Raw genomic sequence first — 17,539 nt, 5'->3', positions numbered from 1 at the left:
GTATTATGAACATTTAAAACATTAATTAGCTTTCAAAGTTTGTCCTATTGAATGTTATGTATGTTGGATTCAATTTTATTTGATAAATACTGAGTTGAAAATATTTAGGGTTTGTTGTTGATAGAACGGTAAATAGTTTTGTGAAGATATTGCAAGGCATGGTTGGGGATTTAGCTCAGTGGTAGTGCGCTTGCCTAGCAAACACAAGGCCCTGGGATCAATACTCAGCTCAAAAAAAAGAAAATCTGTCCATGTTTACAAATGAATGCACCACAGCTAAATGCTGAGTCTGGCAGAGAGAACTCAAATAGTCACTAAACTTCGTGCCAGTATGAACAGTGTCTAAAAGAAAGCATCATCAACTGGCAGTGTGTATTTCAGGGGACATCTCTGTGCACAGGAAGGTCATTTGTCACTAGGAGGTTTCCATCTCTTAATTGAGTTCATAAAGGCAATTTGCCTTGCTCCTAGACATGGAAGATGCCTTGAGAGACCACATACTCCTTTCTTTGTTCAGAATCCAAATCATGCAAATAACTTTGTGAAAACATGATTTCTAAGTTTCCTCTTCACCCGGGAGTAAGTGTTCTTCCCCTTGGGAATTTTGGGTGGAATAATTAGATAATAATGAGAAGTGTGAAGGTTGTGGGTGTTTTGTTCCTGTGAGAAGCCTGCTTTCAGCGGGGATGAGCAGAAGAGACCCAGATTGGCAGCTCGTGTTTCTAAAAGGGAAGGTGATCTTTCTCCCTGCCTGTACCATCTTGTCACCAATCGCATCAGCTCACCTGCTACCAGCAGAGAATGAAACCAGTTGACTTTTGTGTTCTCAGATGGTGGCAAAACAAAGGAGAAATTAAGTTGAGAAGTTATAGAAAACATGAGTTCATCCAGGTTAAAATGGTCTTTCAGTATGTATGCATTTAAAAGTAAGGCATGAAAATGAGATACATTCTAGCCGTGTGCACTTAGCCTGACATTTTACCCAGTGATGACAGTCACTGCAATGCAAAACTCCTCCTTCCAAAGCAGCCCCTTATTTTAGGTGATTAGATTATTTCACATCAAGAGCTTGACAGCAATGAATTAAGAACCTGCAAGAGGCAAGCTGTTCTTGATGCTATTTTGGATCCTGACACAGTGCCCCATTGCAGAAAGTCAGGCCCTTTGCGTTCCCTGTTTTCCTTATTTCCTGCTCAGGTGTAAGTTAGACAAAATGTAGACTCAAAATAACTTAGCTCACCAGGCATGGCGGAACCCATTGGCAGTCTCAGTTCTCTGCAAACTGTGACAGAAGAATCATGAGTTAAAGGCCAGCTGGGTCTGCACAACTGGTTCCAAACAAATGCAGGCTACACAGAAAGACCCCATCTGAAAATAATTGAACATAATAATAATAACAACAAAATAATGGTAATTGTAGAAGTAAATAAAATGAAAGTTAACTAACTCATTCATCTCCTCAGTGTATGGTGAGTCTGATACAGAATTAATGTATTAAATCATACAGACATATGGATAAACATGCCATATGTCTTCACATAATAGAAGGGAAAACACTACAGGAAAGAGGAGATTGATGTAAGAGACAAAGACAGGAAGTAGGAGTGAGTGTGACGGAAGTGATGTGAATGAGGCAGCAGTGGCAAACTGTCTGTGGATGAGACCATTTTTAAATAGTAGCAACGAACAAAAGTCAATCTCTTCCCCAAACTAACATTTATACAAACACTATTTTGTTTTCATAGTTTATATTCAATTTATATTTAGAGAAAAAATATTTAGCTGTTTAACTTATATCAGAGACCATGGTGTAGTTTTTGTGTGTTTGTTCTGTTTTGTTTTGTTTTTTTTTTCTCTTCATTTTGCCTTTGTTTACAAATCCTAAGTTGTCCCTGGCTTTATGCTTATTATTACCACAAATCCTATAATCAAAGGTGTTCAAAACCAAGATACAAGCTCCATCAAAGAAGAACCAGAAAGCTACTTACAGAGGAGCAAAATGACAGATCCTCAGGATGCTTTATAATTTACCTGTTTTTTGTTTTTTTTTTTAAATTATATTTGTGTTTTAATTTTACGTATCAGCCATGGGTTCCCCTGTCCTCCCTCCCTCGCCCCTGCATCCACCTTCCCCCCAGCCCTTCCCCTCCATTCCCATCTCCTCCAGGGCCAAGACTCCCCTGGGGATTCAGCTCAACCTGGTAGATTCAGTATAGGCAGGTCCAGTCTCCTCCTTCCAGGCTGAGCAAAGTGTCCCTGTGTAAGCCCAATGTTCCAAACAGCCAGCTCATGCACTAAGGACAGGTCCTGGTCCCACTGCCTGGGTGCCTCCCAAACAGTTCAAGCTATTCAATTTTCTCACTTATCCAGAGGGCCTGATCCAGCTGGGGGCTCCACAGCTTTTGGTTCATAATTCAAGTGTTTTCATTAGTTTGGCCGTTTGTCCCTGCGTTTTTTCCAATCTTGGTCTCAACAATTCACACTCTTACAGTCCCTCCTCTTTCTCAACAATTGGACTCCTGGAGCTCCACCTGGGGCCTGGCCAAGGATCTCTGCATCCACTTCCATTAGTTATTGGTTGAGAGTTCTAGCATGACAGGGTGTTTGGCCATTTGATCTCCAGACTAGGTCAGTTTAGGCTTTCTCTCGACCATTGCCAGTAGGCTACAGTGGAGGTATCATTGTGGATTTCTGGGGAATTCTCTAGCACTTTGCTTCTTCCTGTTCTCATGTGGTCTTCATTTATCATGGTCTGTTATTCCTTATTCTCCCAGGCTACCTAGAAAACAAGACCCTAAGAAAGACACAGGGATCGCCCAATGACAGAGAAATGGATGAGATCTTACATGAACAACTTGGATGAGAGTAGGGGTAATGAAGGGCAAGTTTCAAGGGAAAGAGAGATTCAGGGAGCAGGAGATCCCAGCTGGATCAATTTACCTGTGTTTTAAACACCAGCTGATTTGAGATGAATACTGTCATCTGACAGCCAGACACGGTCAGGAGCAGGTATTTCACAGTCAGCCTGTAACTTCCCTCCTTCAACTCAGAGACAAACTCCCTCCATTTCTCGGGAAAAAAATCTGAGAATCAGAGAGCCAACTAATTATCCAAATGTTATAAAGCTAACCAAGAGTACAGATGGAATTTGTTCTTGAGTATCTGGGATCTAAATGCCATGCTGTTGCCACAATACCATGTAATTCTAAAGGGGTAGGCAGGGTGAAAAGAATGTAAGTTGTGCTCTGCAAGTGAAAGACTAGCTGACATAATTAGAATCGTGGGCTTCTTAAAATCAACCAGGACCTTGATTAACACTTGAAAACAATTTCATACAAAGAAGGCCAAAGAAGTATATTAGAACATAAAGCACGTCTTCCACTTGTTCTGGATGAGAGAATCATTTAAGTTGAAGGCTTAAGTTTTCTGCTTTAAATTTAATTTAGTTATTTATTTTTATTTTGTTGCATGGTGCTGAGGTTCAAATACTGATCTGGAACATGCTAAGCAGGCCCTCATTAGTTCTATGGGAGTTCTAGCAGCCAAAGTTTTTTTTTGTTTTTTTTTTTTTAATTACTTCTATCATGCCTATATAGAAACCTTTCCATTAATTCTGGAACAGTCATTATAAAGAGCCTGGCAATATCATCAGGACAACCTCTTCTTTTACCTTGATCAATGACAGATATCTAGATGGATTATAAATATGTTTAAGTAGTTATTTGAATGAATAAGTAGTGCTTGTAAAATTGTATATTATTTGCAACTCTAATAGATTCACCAGTGAGTGTGTGTGTGTGTGTGTTTACTTTCAACAATTATGTAAGAGAAAAGGTCATGAATTTGAGAGGTTGGGGTGCCAGAGGAGTTGGATGGAAAAAGAAGTGTTTGAAATTTTATAAATGCATGAAATTCTCCAAAAAAATACTTAAAATTATAGATGTTTTCCCAAGCATAGATAATATGTTTAATGTCGAACTACATATAAAGACCTATAGAAACTTAACATACTCTGTCTACTTCTGGCATGGGCCATTACAATTTTTACAATATTTTACCTTTAAATAAAAACAAACATTTTAATTAGAAAGGGGGCTTTAGACATTTTGTTGCCTTTTGCGTGTCTTGTACTGTTTTTCTTGTGGTGATTTGCACAATCCTATCCCTTCACTAGACTTACAAATGTAACAGTCCACCATGCCAAGTGCATCTTATCACTTAAACAACTCATTTTCCTAGGAATAAAATCACTGTACCCAGCAAATAGTTGAAGGGTTAGATAGGCACTTCAAAAAAAAAAAAAAAAAAGTGACAGTAGAATAAATGAATTAGTAGTTAAAGACTTCTGATGATTTTCAGTGGTTTAGGCACTCTCTGAGTGAAAATGAGGGTCTTGATTATCAGACACGAAGAATAACTCTTAGTTATCTTATAACTGCTCTGAAAGGGGGATCTAGATTTTAATAATGATCAATATAAGAGAACGACGATGTCTGTTTCCTATGCCCAGTAACCGAGCAAGGACAAGGACCCACTAGTCCTTGCACTTGCTAAGCAACTATGACATTGTGTTTTGGGGAAAGGAAAGATTTTATTGAAGACAAGAAGACATCAACTGTGTCGTTTCAAATGGCAGAGGGTGGGAGAATATATGGAGGGAGTGAAGGGAGAAGCTTGCTGCCGATTTGACAATCAGAAGTGAAAGCACTGAGGTTCTTTTGTACAGTCAGAGATCCCCAATGACTATTCCTGGGTCACATGTTTCTTTCCAGGGGAGTGATGATGTTTTGTGTGGGAATTCTGACTTGTGTTATCAAAAGGCCATGTTTGACACAAAGAGCTTCCTTTTTATGCATGTCCATCAGGTTTCAAACCAACTGCCTCTGAAGGAAGTTCCCTGCAAATAATTTACAGCACTTGTATATTTAGGAAGTTTACTTAAGGGTGTATACACATTTACATTTTAATGGCATTTAATATTTTAAATACTTTTATCAAAAATTTCTGACCATATAATTTCCCTTTCTATATGTAAGAATGATCCTTAAATAGCCACAGAAACAATGTTTCTTTCTTTGAAAAGAATTATGGTAGAATTTCATCAGTTCTGACTCTAAATAATGGTACCTCTCTGCTATCCCTTTTCAGCCAGCTATTGCAAACCCCGATATTATGTTTATTAAAATTCATATTCCGTGGGACACACTGTGCAAGTATGCAGAGAGGTTGAACATCAGGGTGCCCTTCAGGTACTTTTATGTATTATCTCTTTTTGTTTTCTCAATATTATTAGGATGACTCTGTCTTTTGTAACACATAACAGCAATAAATGTGGATTTTACTCAGAGGAAATTATTTCTCTTTTAAATTTTAGGCTATATTAGACAGTTTTTTCCCCTATATTGTTTGACTGATTTGGTAAGCTTTCTGATTCCATGTACATGTAATATCATTTTAAGGTAGACTTGCCTAGAGATAAGGTAACACAATTATTTTCAGATTTCAACTTTAAGCAATTCCCACGATCAATCCTCATCCTTATTTCATGTGAGTGTAATATAACTCTGATAATGGTTAGCAAGGATTGTTTTTCAGACCAGGTCATCCAGGACAATTTCTGGGCGCTGGCCTCAATATCAATCAGTAAGTGAGAAAAATAGATGACCTTCTTTCAAGAATTTTCAGTCCTTCTTTTGGGCAAAGATACGTATTGGCCTAGCTTGACTATCTGGTATTTGATGTCGAATGTACCAATTCCCCCATCATGTGCCACTGTAGCTTTTGCAGTGCACACACTATATGCAGAGTGTTGACTCAAATGATAACAAGAGTATTTCCATGAATGTGGAGTTCAACAGATCCCATCAGATGCTAAGAAGGAGTAAAAGGTTCAGGGAAAATGAGATTGCAAGAACCATAGTAAGTAAGTGTAAGTGAACACTGAGTGCAAATAAAAAATTTGAAAATTTCCTGTTATACACTGGAAAGGCTTATGTCAAGCTTAAGATCATTCAAGATAAAAGATGAGATGCTGATGCAAGCATTTTGAGACATCTGAAACACCTCGAAAGATGCAACCTCAGTCTTTGTGCAGAAATAAGCAATTAAACATTATTTACATAAAATTCCCATTATATTGTGTTCATGTTATCTAGAAATGATTTTAAATGTGCATAAGGATGTCTGAAGGTTAGCTAAAAAAAAATACCAGGCCATTTTTCATAACTTTGTATATCTATACAGTACTGTATATTCAGAGTACACTGGAACTAGTTCCTTTAGAATATGGACAGACTACTGTATAAAATCATCATCATTATTATCATCATCATCATCATCTTAATTAACAAAAGCACATAGCTTTTTAAAGAACAAGATTTTATTTTTGAATGAATTATTCATTATAAATTATATTTACTTTGGATCAGAAAGATGGCTCAGCAGGTAAAGGCACTGGATGCTGAACCTGAGGATCTGAGTTTGACCTCTAGTCCCCACATGGCAGAAGGAAAGAACTTCCCTCTGGCCTCCATCTGAGTGCCATAACACCCAGATGCTTACACACACGGCAATAAATAAATAAGTAAATGTAAACCTAGCATTTCATTTAAGAGAAACAAAAGCCTGAAAATTTCAAATCACTTGGAATATATACACGCCTTTTAAACTTTTGTCTATGTTTGAAAAAAAAAATGAAAGAAGTTTCTAAAATGCAAATTTAATTAGACAAAGCAAGCCTTGAAATTCTACATCTGAATTTAGTGTTGGAGTATGGCAAGAACATTTTAAATCTTTATGAAGACTATGGCCTGTGTTTTACTCTAGGTAAACCAAACCCAGTTGCTGAATTTATGTAAAGGATATTTAATAGATTGGCCTCCCTGATACAGTCTGGGCAGTCCAACAATGATTATCTCACACTGAAGAGTCTGGGAACCTAGCAATAGATGGGGCAAGGGGTCTCAGCAGTCCCAGTATGGTGTTTTAGGCCTGCCTGAAAGATTCCTGGAGAATCACTGGTATTCACTCCCCGTTGGCAGCCCTGAAGAAGCTGGGTTTTGATGTCTGTGCAGAATGCAGCATCAGCAGCATTAACACACAGATGAACTTACCAGCGGGAGGGTGAAGGAAAACAGGCAAAACAAAGCCTCCATCTTCTTTCTCCTGGGTTTGTGCTGCCAGGCAAAAGGCCACTCACATTTGTGGTGCATCTTGCCAGGTCAAATAACCTGTTATAGAAACTCCCTCACAGGTGTGCACAGCAGTTTGTCTCTTAGTTGATTCCAGATCCTGTCAAGTTGACAAGTGAGATAGACCATCACAATCTGTGACTAAAATCAAGTATGTTATCTCAGAGAGCTCCTTAACTACATTATAACTGATGATCAATTACTAATTGCACTACCATGGGATTCACTGAGCTTCTGAGGTGTGTTTTAGTGGTTAAGTTAGAAGGTCACTTTGGAAGGCTCAAATATCAGATATCTGAGTTCCAATAAAAGGATATAGAGTAAATTACTCATAAATAAGTTAACCTTTGCCATAACAGTTGCTATCTCTGAAACCAAGTTTGTTATACTTCTTTGCAAATCTCTTTCCAACAATCTCATATTCTTGTTTTATTTCATGAGCTACTAAGCTTAACCAGGTTCTCCACATGGTCACAGACTTGAAACTACCCAATGGTGGGCTCACCATTGTGTGTATAACTGAAGACAATGACTCCCACTTTTCCAGCATCAATCAATAGCCAGTGATTCCCCAGGGAGGGGGAGGGCCCCATCAGTCTCTTCATATCCATGAGTGAATATTGACAGATTTAGTCTTACAATGTCCTAGTTCAGGCAGCCTTGGCTACACTCATGATTGCAATGACTGCCCCAGACCAGAAGATAGCATTTCATCTGACTCTTCACATTGTTCATGCCTCCACTTCCATGGTGTTCCCTGAACCCTAGAGAGGGTGGTATAAATGTCATGTTCAGGCCTGAACATTCATTCTCAGCACCATGTGCTGCCCTGGGCTCTGAATTCATAGTTATTCATTGCTAAACTACCAGATAAGCCTATGGGCATTTCTGTGAAATATTTTCTTGATTAACGATTAATGTGTGAGGGACCAAGCCCAACATAGGCAGTGTCATCTCTGTGCAGATGATCCAGGTTTGTATAAGAAAGCAAAATAAGAAAGCCAGAAGAAGCAAGCTGCTAAGAAATGTTTCTCTGTGGCCCCAGCTTCAATTCCTGCCTATGGGTTCCTGCCTTAAGTTGTTGCCCCGTTTCCCTCAGTGATGAAATAGTACATGGAAGTATAAGACTAGATGAACTTTTTCTTCCCAGGACACTATTTTCTCAGTATTTTATGATTATAACAGAGAACCAAATTGGGACAATTACATATGTGTATAAAAGATTGATGGATAGAAAGACAATTGTATTGAAGACCTTATATAGCATGAAAAACAAATAATCCAGTTAGTAAGTACTGAGTTACAGAAGACAGACTTTCAAATAATTAATAACAATGTATCAAAAAATAACCCATGCATTTAAAAGTGTTTTGTTATAGTTATTTTGTTATATTTCTTATATATTTTTGTTAAATTATCATTATACTTCTGAAATTTACACTTATTGGTCTACATGTTACAATATAATGGCTTAATTCCAAATGACTGAATTTCCTAAGTATATGAAAATGGAGTGTTGATACACTTAATATTGTTGAATACTGCCATTTTCTCATTTAACTATATTTTCTTCAGATGATTTCTAATTTTTTTTCAGGAAAAAATGTTACTACACTGACCAGAAGAACAAATCAATGAGCAGGTTAGTGAATGCTTCACATTTTTATTATCAATTTGTCATTTACAAAAACATAAAGAACACCTTCGATTACCCATGTCTTCGGTTAAAATTTTAGGATGAAAATTACATTTATTCTTTGAAGCAATTTTTTTTTTAATTTAACATAATTTCTTTATTGAATCTTTGGAAATTTCACATCATGCACCCTAATTCTGCTCGCCTCGAAGTCCCTCCACCATATCCTTCCCTCACCCCTGCAGTGTCCCCACAAGAAAGTTAAAAAGAAATCGATCCAATCCAAAACAGAACACACAAAAATCAGAAACAAAACAAAACAAAAACAAAAACAAATCTCTTCAGTCCTCCATCTTCCCCGACACTCGAACACATCTGGTGGCTTTGGGAGCCTCGGTATGTCACACAGGATTCCATTTGTCCATGCAGCTTTACTTGCAAATATTCATTGCAATGAGTTATTGGTCTGACTCAAGGCCACTGGTTTCTGGTATCTTTATCACTGGATCTCACAGAATCTCCTCTCAGATATCACACAGATCCAGCAGTAGGATTTTACAGTAGTAGTCCCTTCATGAGCTCCAGCAAGTCCAAGATAGGGTAGATGTTTGGGTGGGCAAACTCCAGGCCTGGCTGGGGCCCTGAATGGTAGTTGAGTTTGTCAATCCAGTCCACTGGAGCCTACCCACTAAGATAAGTGGAGGAGATAGCTCCCCTAAGCCCATGCCATCAGGGTTAGTTCTCTCTTGCCTGTGGTGAGGTGTGGGGCCGTGTCCAGCAAGGGACAGGGCCCCGCTATCCCAGGGCCAGCAAAGGGTGGAACTGCTTGAGCATGGCCCTCTGATTTCATTATGCAGACTTCCCGTGCACCCCGTGGTAACAAGGGCCACAGACATCAACACAGACCCCAGCTGCAACAGGACCATGGACCCAGACATGGCCCTGGGCAGCAGCCTGGGCCTGGATGTTACCATGGCCCCAGGCTATGGTGCAGGCCACTGAGATTGGCATGATCCCAGTGACAGCATAGCTCCTGGACAGTAACACAGCTCCAGGTGACAGCCAAGACCCTGGAAATCTGCATGACCCTTGTGGCAAGAGGAGCTGTGGAAATCAACACAGATCCTGGCTGCAAGTAGGGCCACATATCCACACATGGCCTTCAGCTGCAGCCCTGGCCTAGACATTATGTGCCACTTACGTCTATATGGCCCCAGATGCAGCATAGCCCTTGGACACTAACATGGTTCCTGGCTGCTGATCAGACTCCAGATAACCATGTAGCCCTCAGTTGCAACTGGAGACATAGGGTCTGTTACAGAACTAACTTTTCAACTATGTTATTAATAGATTTATTTTTGAATAGTCACTTTTCAGAGATTTAACTAAATTTTTAATACAATTTTGAATATTAAAATCTATAAAAATATTTTACATAAAAATACAGCTTGATTTTGAAGTTAACTTAAATTTCAAATGAATCATACACATTAGTATATTAAATTCTAAATTTACAACTTGAAACACTTTAACAATTCTAAAATGGTCTTTTGTCTATGGTGCTCAACATTTCAAGTAAAATTAAAAAATGAACACTGTATCATGTTGTTTCAATGATATTTTATGTTGACTGTTTTGTTTAAAATCATAAAATTTCAAATTAGGTATTTGGAATACTAATAAAACCTGCCTCTCACATTTCATTTCTTGTGAACAGTTTCCTTCACTTTTTCAGTTTCATGGATTCAAGTGGTGAGGGGTACACATCAAACAGTAAAGGTCATCAGCATCACATGACAAGAAAAGTTTTCTGTTGCTTGTTTGTGTTTGTTTCCATATTCACTTGAGGAGAAGACTGATTGTGAATTTTATTTCAATTTGTTTTAGGAGAAAAACTGTAAATTCTGCATGTGAAAGGTGTGCATAAATGATCATTGTTTACACTATTTTTTAAGCATAGTCAGCAAAAACTATACAAAGTATAAAATTTATATCAAATGCACACATTTATTTTTATTTGTGTTTTTCCTTTATTGCAATAGAAAATATGTTTGTGCATGGTTAACTTTGGCTGGTAAACACTAAAGCATAAATAACCTAGGCAATTATCTAGCTTCTGAAGGTCATCATATCTCTGGGCCACTTTAGAGGAAATAACTAAAGCATTATTATGGCAACAATCTGATTTTTATTTACAAAGCATTTTCATGTTCAAATATTAAGACATCATCAAAATAGCCTGCAATGAGGATAGAAAAAAAGGTAACCAGTGTGGCAAATAAGGAAAAATAACAGACTCTCTTATGGCCCTCCCTAACCCCCAAGCCCAAAGTCCCACTCAGAGCTTTCCCAGATGTTTGACGGTTTGCATTCTAGTCAGATTCTCAGAGCCCTTTGATCTATATTTCTAGGTTACATAGAATTATCTTACCTTGCCCCCAGATTTTAATAAAAGACACTAAAACAGTGTTAGAGGTAATCTTCCTGTTTTATCAGAAAATCTAGCCTTTAAAAGATGCCCAAGATGATAAACATGTCTGGATGTTGAGAATACAATAGTGTTGATGTCAAAGTTTGTAGCAACGCAAGCAGTAGCTCAGCCTTCATTTCTCACCTTATCACCTTGACTGAGCACACATGGAACTGTTTCAATTGTCCATTTAGTTCTCAAGATGTCATTGTACCTAATAATGAAAAATATTAAATGAGGCTCAAGGGAATAAATTAATTAGACTCTAGAATCTGGTTTCAAATCCAGGATTGATGACATTTTATTGGTTGAAGTATTAAGGTAACTCCACATAGTTAAAAGGGAGGTTTACTTTGTGGGGTAACTTATAAGTAAAGGGATAGGTTACAGGGTCAATGAGAGGTGAAGTACAGTCCAGCAGTGTTCTCTGGAGAACTCTGCTCAGTCTGCCTCCAGTGTCCAGGGTCCAGGAACCAAGAGGGCTAGCATATCCGGTTCTCAGGTCATAAAGGCTCCTGTCTAGGCCCTGCCTTGTAGGTGTGACAGTTACTGGAAGCCTCAATATGGGTAGTACCTCCAGGTCAAAGCTGGAACAGCTACCCACTGCAATATTTCACCATCTGAGACCATTTTTTCCCTTCTCAGAAAATGTGTAAGAAGGTTTAAGTTGATATTATTGTTTTTCTCTTTTTAGTAGAAGATGGTGATCTTACCTTTCTTTTGTAAATTTTAGATGTTTTCTTATTTCTAGATTGTTTTAATTTAGCCAGAGATCATAGGCCATTAGGTGCTACAGTCCATCTATATTTTCCAAGTGTCCTTGAAGTTACCCCTTTGGTTTGTTCTGACCCTTTGCTGGATGTAGGACAAATGGGATCACTTCTCCTCTTTAGAGCAGAGAACATAAGCTCAAGCATTGAGCTGTTGTGTCTAGCTGCAGAAACTGGCAAATTCAGCTCTCCTCCTCCATCTAATATGCATATTCCAACAGCAATGCTGAATTTATAGACTAGAGAAATTGATCTGTACTGTTTTCTAATTGTCTTTGCATTGGCCTCAGGATACAGTGATAGTCTATCAGTTCAGGTGCTTTGTTTATAATGAGAACCAACAAAACAAATAACTCAAAAACTGCTTGTTAGTTTAGGTTTAAAATAAACATTGTGGTCCCTCCAAAACTGAAATGCTTGTCATCCCAGTGATGGTCCTACTTGGTAAGAAGTGGTCAAGATTTTTACATCCTAACCTTTTAGCAGGATTTAATTCTTTTTTTTAATAAATAATTTTTTTCTTTATTATTATGTGTTTTAAATTTTATACATCAGCCATGGGTTCCCCTGTCCTCCCCCCTCCCGCCCCTACCCCCGCTTTCCCCCAACCCCTCCCCTCCATTCCCATGTCCTCCAGGATCAAGGCACCCCTGGGGATTCATTTAAACCTGGTGGATTCAGTCCAGGCAGGTCCTGTCCCCTCCTTCCAGACTGAGCAAAGTGTCCATGTGTAAGCCCAAGGTTTCAAACAGCCAGCTCATGCACTAAGGACAGGTCCTGGTCCCACTGCCTGGATGCCTCCCAAACAGATCAAGCTATTCAATGGTCTCACTTATCCAGAGTGCCTGATCCACCTGGGGGCTCCACAGCCTTTGGTTGATAATTCGTGTGCTTCCATTCATTTGGCTATTTGTCCCTGTCTTTTTGCAATCTTGGATTCAACAATTCATGCTCATGCAGGAGGATTTAATTTTTAAATGAACTAATTCTTAACATACAGTATTTGCTGCCTGCCCTTTGCTGTCTTATTTTTTTTTCTAAAGTTCAAGAACTGGGCAAAACCCGTGTTAAGACACAGTGTATTTGTGTATAGAGATATTCTGTCCTGTAATTTTGACTTCTCTATTGAAGCATTACACCATATCACTGTGGAAACACTACTTAGTATTTTTCAAATGAAAACAGCTGTTGTTATAGTAACATAATTCAGATTTTCAGAATCAATGCTGAAGGTCAGTCTTTTGTTTTGCTATTTTTTTTATTCTGTAAAGGAAAAGGATAGAAATTATTCCAATTAACATACCTATATATCTATTCATTTACATGCAAATTTTCACACATTTTTAAAGAACCAGGGAGTAATCTACATATATATATATATATATATATATATATATATATATATATGTGTGTGTGTGTGTGTATATATATATATATACACACACACACACACACACACATATATATATATATAGCTTTAGAACTATATTGTGCTGCCTTTTATAACATTCCTTCCTATGGCCATCTTTATGAAAGGTAATTTTCTATGGAGATATTATTTCTCTGAAAAGAGTTTAAATAAATGTGGGGCTTGCTTTACTATTTATTTTTTCTGTGAGAAAACAGAAGTGTGTGTATATGTATGAGTGTGGATGTGTATGGATACTGTATGTGTGTGTGTGTGTGTGTGGTGTAGGTATATGTGTTACTTGTGAGTGTGTGTGAGTGTGTGTGTGTGTGTTTGTGTATGGTGTAGGTATGTAAGATGAATCTTAAGAGGTCTTATAATAAAAAACTAAGAGCTAGATACTGGAGTAAAAACTGTAAGACCAGAGGAATAGGACAAGCCACAGAAAACTCCACCTTACTAACTCTTCAGCCTAAGGAGCTTCTTCCCGTATACCCACGCCTACATGCCTTTCTGTCCCTGCCCTCTTACTCCCTCTCTCTGCCCAGCTACTTCACTTTCCTCTTGCCACCCAGCTCTATCACTTCCTGTCTGTTTGTACAGACCTCTAGACCTCAATGGTTAACTAGTGCTGGAAATTAAAGATGTGTGCCACCATGCCTGGCTCTGTTCCCAGTGTGGCCTTGAACTCACAGAGATCTGGATGAATCTCTGCCTCCCAAATGCTAGGATTAAGGGCATGTGCTCCCACTGCCTGACATCTATGTTTAATATAGTGGCTGGCTCTTTCCTCTGATCCTCAGAAAAGCTTTATTGTGTTACACAAATAAAATATCACCACATAGGTATTTGGAATCTTTTTTCTCTAGTATTTAAGAAAACTGTCGCAGAGGATTTACCCCTCTGAGGACTGGATGAGGGGTGGGTGGGGGAAGATATGAGGGGTGGGAGAAGGGAAGGAGGGGGAACTGTGGTTGGTTTGTAAAATGAAAAAATATTTAATAAAAAAAAACTCACATAGCTCTGTACATAACATTATCTAGTTTTGGAATTTGACTTGGTTCCAGGGTACAAAATTATTTCAAAAGAATAAAAAAATGGATGTCCCAAAACCCAATGGTTCTTGACAAGTCAGCGTTTCCAGAACTGGAGGAGTCAGACTGCTACACTGGTCCTTTCAGCAGAGCCAGGATTCACCAGTGAGTGCTCATCTCTTTTCTTCTATGTCCTGGCTTTGTACTTTGCATTACCTCAAGCATGTTTATAGAAGAAAAATAACTGAGGACATTCCCATTGCTTACCATCTAGGTTGAGAATATCATTTTATTATAATTTATATTTAACATAGGTACAGCACTAAATGAACATTTGATTCTATATTGATTTCATAATTCAGAGATGGTCAAGCCATAATTAAATACTAATCTATAGGCTGGTAACCTAGACAGTCTTTTGAAGTAATAACTATGTGGGCGTCAGAGATGGCTCAGCAGTTCAAAGAACTTGATACTCTCACAGAAGAATTTCTGGCACAAATATGGAAGCTCACAACTGTTTGTAATTCCGGTTACAGGGTATCCACAGCACACACATGGAGGCTTATGAATGTATGTGGTTCAAGTTACAGGGTATCCACAGCACACACATGGAGGCTTATGAATGTGTGTGGTTCAAGTTACAGGGTATCCACAGCATACACATGGAGGCTCAGGACAGCCTGTGACACCAGTTACAAAACATCCAATACCATCTCTGACTTTTTCAGGCACCAGGCACATGTGTGGCATAGATACATATATGCAAGAAAACACACATACACATTAAATAAATCTTTTAAAAATTATTACGGTAGAAAATAATTCATTTAAAAAATAATTGCAACAATAATAGGATTGCACCTAACAATAACATTAATTGATGAATTACTGAGACTATAACTTTACTTAAAAATACATTTAGTATTTGCATGGTTTGATTTACTCTATTAAAATACAGTAATTGAGGATTTCTTTAGAGAAATCTACTTGTCTCTAACTTTCTTATCTTTCTCTCTCCCTCTTACTCTCTGCCAAGCCTTTTTCTTTCTCCTTACCTTCCTTTATAACTGTTTATTTGTCCATGCTTTCATTCTACTATGATTTATTGAGTTTCTACAGGTCATTAATTGAATTACAAGGTTCATTATGGCACAGGTTCTGCCCTCTGCCTTCATGATCCTCTTAGTCAAATGCTATAGACAAGAATGAAATAAAATCAGGTAAATACAGAGATGGCAAAATGCACAATATTTACAAAATATTGTTGTAAAATTGTAAACTATACAATTTAGTATGGGACCAAGGCTGTGGAGCCCACAGATGCCATTCTGGATATCTGGGTGAACCTTTGTTCTGGGGTGTGGGAGTTGATGGAACTATAGCCCAATCTCTACCACAGCCAAAATATCAGTTAGAGTTTCTCCTCCTTAAAATATCCTATTAATTTTATGATTTAATCCGGGAGATACATATAGAGCCTTCCTTTCTAATTCCAGCTTTGGAGAAATCAGGGCAAGACAGAGCATGGACTCCCATGAATAGAGAACTCACAATCCAGGGACCTTCATCAGCTTTCTGTTGTACTATCACAGGATCTTAAAGATCTGTGGTGGCACCAAACAAGGTGAAACAAAATGTTCTTCTTGTTCTTTGAAAACTCAAGGAACCACCAGCTCAGTCTTTGAAGAACACTAATCAGATCATGAAAACATCTGGCTTGTATCTCCCTAGTAGTGTCCCACTTGAACTTATCATACAATTCAGCTTTTGATTATTTTCGGGTTGGGCCACCCTGCTGCATCCTGTGTACCTCTCTCACTCCCCCTCCTTCAGACTGTGACATATAGGGTACACAAGCCTTGGGCCCATGACTCAGCTGCTCTAGTGAAGTCCAGCAGTAGTTTTACCACTTTTTCTTCTGCTGACCTATCATGCCCCTAAGCTTTGCAGGGTGTTTTTCTTCCCACCAGTCTGCCTATATTAACTATCATTATCTAAGTAAGATCATATCAGAAAATTCTTGCTATTGTACCTTCCTTGAGTCACTTACTACATCATTATACTATTACATGTTCTTCATATACACCAGATGGAATTTATTTATTCACTTGTTGATTATACTACCTACTTAATTCTTCCATAATACAACCTCCTTGAAAACTGAACTTATCTGCCTAAGAACTACTTGCTCTGGTAGCCTTAAATCTTGTGGTGAGAAAAAGATTGGTAGATATTTTTTCTGCTCACTATAGTAACTGATACTCTGAATTTAATATATCTGAAGTCAGAAATAAGACACATAATATTAAATACTGAGGAACTCAAAATGTAATAACATGGTCGACTGTACAGATGGAAATAAACAAAGCTGGGTAAAACCTGTTAAGGAGATAATAGTCTCACAATCTAGGTCAGGAGCACCAATACACAGGACCGAGGTAGTAGCTCCGTGGAGAAGGTGCTTCAACAGGAAAGATACTTAGCTTGGTAACCTTTTTGATATGGAGGGTGAGGAGGAAGCAAGGGATAGAAAATAATTAATACCCCAGATGAAATGTCTGATAGAAAGGTGTTTGATCATTCACGGAGATAAAGTGCCTAGAAGCAGAGAGTATCGCCAGTCTAGTAAGATCCAGTTCATTCTACTGCTTGGAGATTCCCAGTACATTATAAAGTAAACATTTAAACAAATCCATCCTTCTCATTATGAAATCCCCCTTTGCTTTGAAAATATCATCCACACTCGCAAGGCCCCTTGTAAGATGAATTGCTCTACAGTCTTATTAATAAAAACCTGGAGCCAGATAATGAGGTAAAAACTGAGAGATCAGAAAAGCAGAAAGAAGCCAGCCACATTCTTACCACTTGGAAACCCTCAGCCAAAGAGACCTACTGCCTGTATATCCACACCTATATGCTTTTCTGTTCTGCATCTCACCTCCTCTCTCTGCCCAGCTACATCACTTCCTGTCTGTCTGTACAGACCTCCAGATCTCTATGGTTAACTAGCACTGGGATTAAAGGCGTG

General features: G+C 38.3%; 1 protein-coding gene across 2 annotated transcripts in view; it reads left to right on the top strand.

Moving 5' to 3' along the window:
* The window catches only part of Ano3 (anoctamin 3), a 247,920-nt gene that overhangs the window by 132,269 nt on the left and 98,112 nt on the right, over nucleotides 1–17,539 (top strand). For both annotated transcript variants that reach the window (XM_036184793.1, XM_036184794.1), the window contains 3 exons: nucleotides 5,149–5,249; nucleotides 8,788–8,832; nucleotides 14,542–14,673. In XM_036184793.1, coding sequence (XP_036040686.1) covers nucleotides 5,149–5,249; nucleotides 8,788–8,832; nucleotides 14,542–14,673 — 278 coding nt within the window. The remainder of the gene's footprint in view (nucleotides 1–5,148; nucleotides 5,250–8,787; nucleotides 8,833–14,541; nucleotides 14,674–17,539) is intronic.

This window comes from Onychomys torridus, chromosome 4 (genome assembly GCF_903995425.1).
Source record: "Onychomys torridus chromosome 4, mOncTor1.1, whole genome shotgun sequence".
In the NCBI taxonomy this organism is placed as follows: Eukaryota; Metazoa; Chordata; class Mammalia; order Rodentia; family Cricetidae; genus Onychomys; species Onychomys torridus.
Note: the sequence above shows the minus strand (reverse complement) of the source record. Positions and strands in the feature narration are given on the sequence as shown.